This window comes from Corvus kubaryi, unplaced genomic scaffold, assembly GCF_017639235.1.
Source record: "Corvus kubaryi isolate FWS band 111438036 unplaced genomic scaffold, C.kubaryi_AGA036_p1.0 36492, whole genome shotgun sequence".
In the NCBI taxonomy this organism is placed as follows: Eukaryota; Metazoa; Chordata; class Aves; order Passeriformes; family Corvidae; genus Corvus; species Corvus kubaryi.
In genome coordinates this window covers 14,467-15,911 of record NW_024580880.1, presented here as the reverse complement: position 1 = coordinate 15,911, position 1,445 = coordinate 14,467, and the positions used below count along the sequence as shown (strand labels likewise).

General features: G+C 70.1%; 1 protein-coding gene across 6 annotated transcripts in view; it reads left to right on the top strand.

The window, feature by feature from the left end:
- Nucleotides 1-144: 144 nt before the first annotated feature.
- LOC121660546 (reticulon-2-like) overlaps nt 145-1,445 on the top strand; it is a 2,828-nt gene continuing 1,527 nt past the window's right edge. For 5 of the 6 annotated variants that reach the window (XM_042019931.1, XM_042019933.1, XM_042019928.1 and 2 more), the window contains exons 1-2: nt 145-412; nt 938-1,145. In XM_042019931.1, the coding sequence (XP_041875865.1) occupies nt 160-412; nt 938-1,145 (461 nt within the window). In that variant the 5' untranslated portion in view covers nt 145-159. Of the gene's footprint in view, nt 413-464; nt 572-937; nt 1,146-1,445 lie in introns of those variants that run through there. The other variant, XM_042019934.1, reaches the window with a different exon arrangement.

The following is a 1,445-nucleotide window of genomic DNA, read 5'->3' as shown; positions in this document are numbered from 1 at the left end:
GGGGGAGAGGATGGGGGTCCCGGGGGGGAGGGCGGCTCGTGGCCATGGGGGGGGCTGGGCATCGGGAAGGGGGGGTCCCCAAGGGGGGTTTGGGGACATGAGGGGTCCGGGGACATCCCTGGGGGGGATTTCGGGATCCCCAACGCGGGGGTTGGGGACATGGATGGTCCTGGGACATCCCTGGGGGAAATCTGGGGGTCCCCAAGGGAGGAGTTTGGGGGCATTGGGGGAGGGGGCCCCGAGACCCCCTCGATCCCCCCAATTTTTTTTCTCTCAGCCGCCCCCGAGCCCCTCCCCTCCCTTCCACCAGGGGGCGCCCCGCGCGCGCCCCTCCTGGAGCCCCCTCAGGCCTCGGTCCCGCCCCCGCCACTGCCGGACCAATCAGCGAGCGTGTCGGGCGCTGACGGACAGGGTGAGCAGCCAATCAGCGCGCGCGGGCGGGCCCGGGGGGCGGCTTCGGGGTCCGGTTTCAGGGAGGGTCCCGCGGCCCCCGCCGCCATTGGCGGCTAAAAATAGGGGGTGACCCCCCCAAAAAACCCGGCAGCACCCGCGGAAGCCATGGAGGGGCCGGGTGGGGCACGGGGGGGCACTGGGAGGCTCTGAGAAGGGCACTGGGAGCACTGGGGAGCTCTGGAGGGGGAACTGGGAGGCCCTGGGAGAAACTGGGAGGGACTGGAAAGCACTGGGAGGCATTGGGAGAAACTGGGAGGTTGTGGGAAGGGCACTGGGAGCACTGAGGGACTCTGGAGGGGGCACTGGGAGGCACTGGGAGGGCACTAGAGGGACTCCGGAGGAGCACTGGGTTGGAACTGGGAGAGACTGGGAGCACTGGGAGGAGCTGGGGGGACTCCGGAGGAGCACTGGGAGGGACTGGGAGGGGCACTGGAAGGGACACTGGTGTCTCTGGTGTCACTGGTGTGTCCCCGCTGTCCCTCAGTGTGGGAACTGCTGTACTGGCGGGCGCCCGAGCGCTCGGCGCTGGCCTTACTGGTGGCACTGGTGGTACTGGGGTGCCTGTCCCGCTTCAGCGCCATCTCGGTGGGCGCCTACGGGGCACTGGCGGTGTTGGCGGTCACTGTCCCCCTGCGCCTGCGCCAGGTGGCCCTGAGGGCCCTGGGGACAGCCCCCCCGGAGCCCCTCGCGCGGTGAGTGACATGGGGACACCCCCCTGTCCCCTCCCTGCCACCCCTAGCACCCCCAGGGACCTCTGGGTGGCCCTGATGGCGCTGTCTCCCCCATCCCATGGGGTGTCCCTGTCCCCATCCCTGTTCCCCTGACACTGTCCCTGTCCTTTGTCCCCCTGTCCCCCCAACCCTGTCCCCATCCCTCTCTCTGTCCCGCGATGCTGTCCCTGTCCCCCTGACATTGTCCCCGTCCCCATCCCTGATGTCCCATCCCGTCCCCTGGCCCTGTCCCTGTCCCCAGGGCGCAGCCGAAGGTCCCCG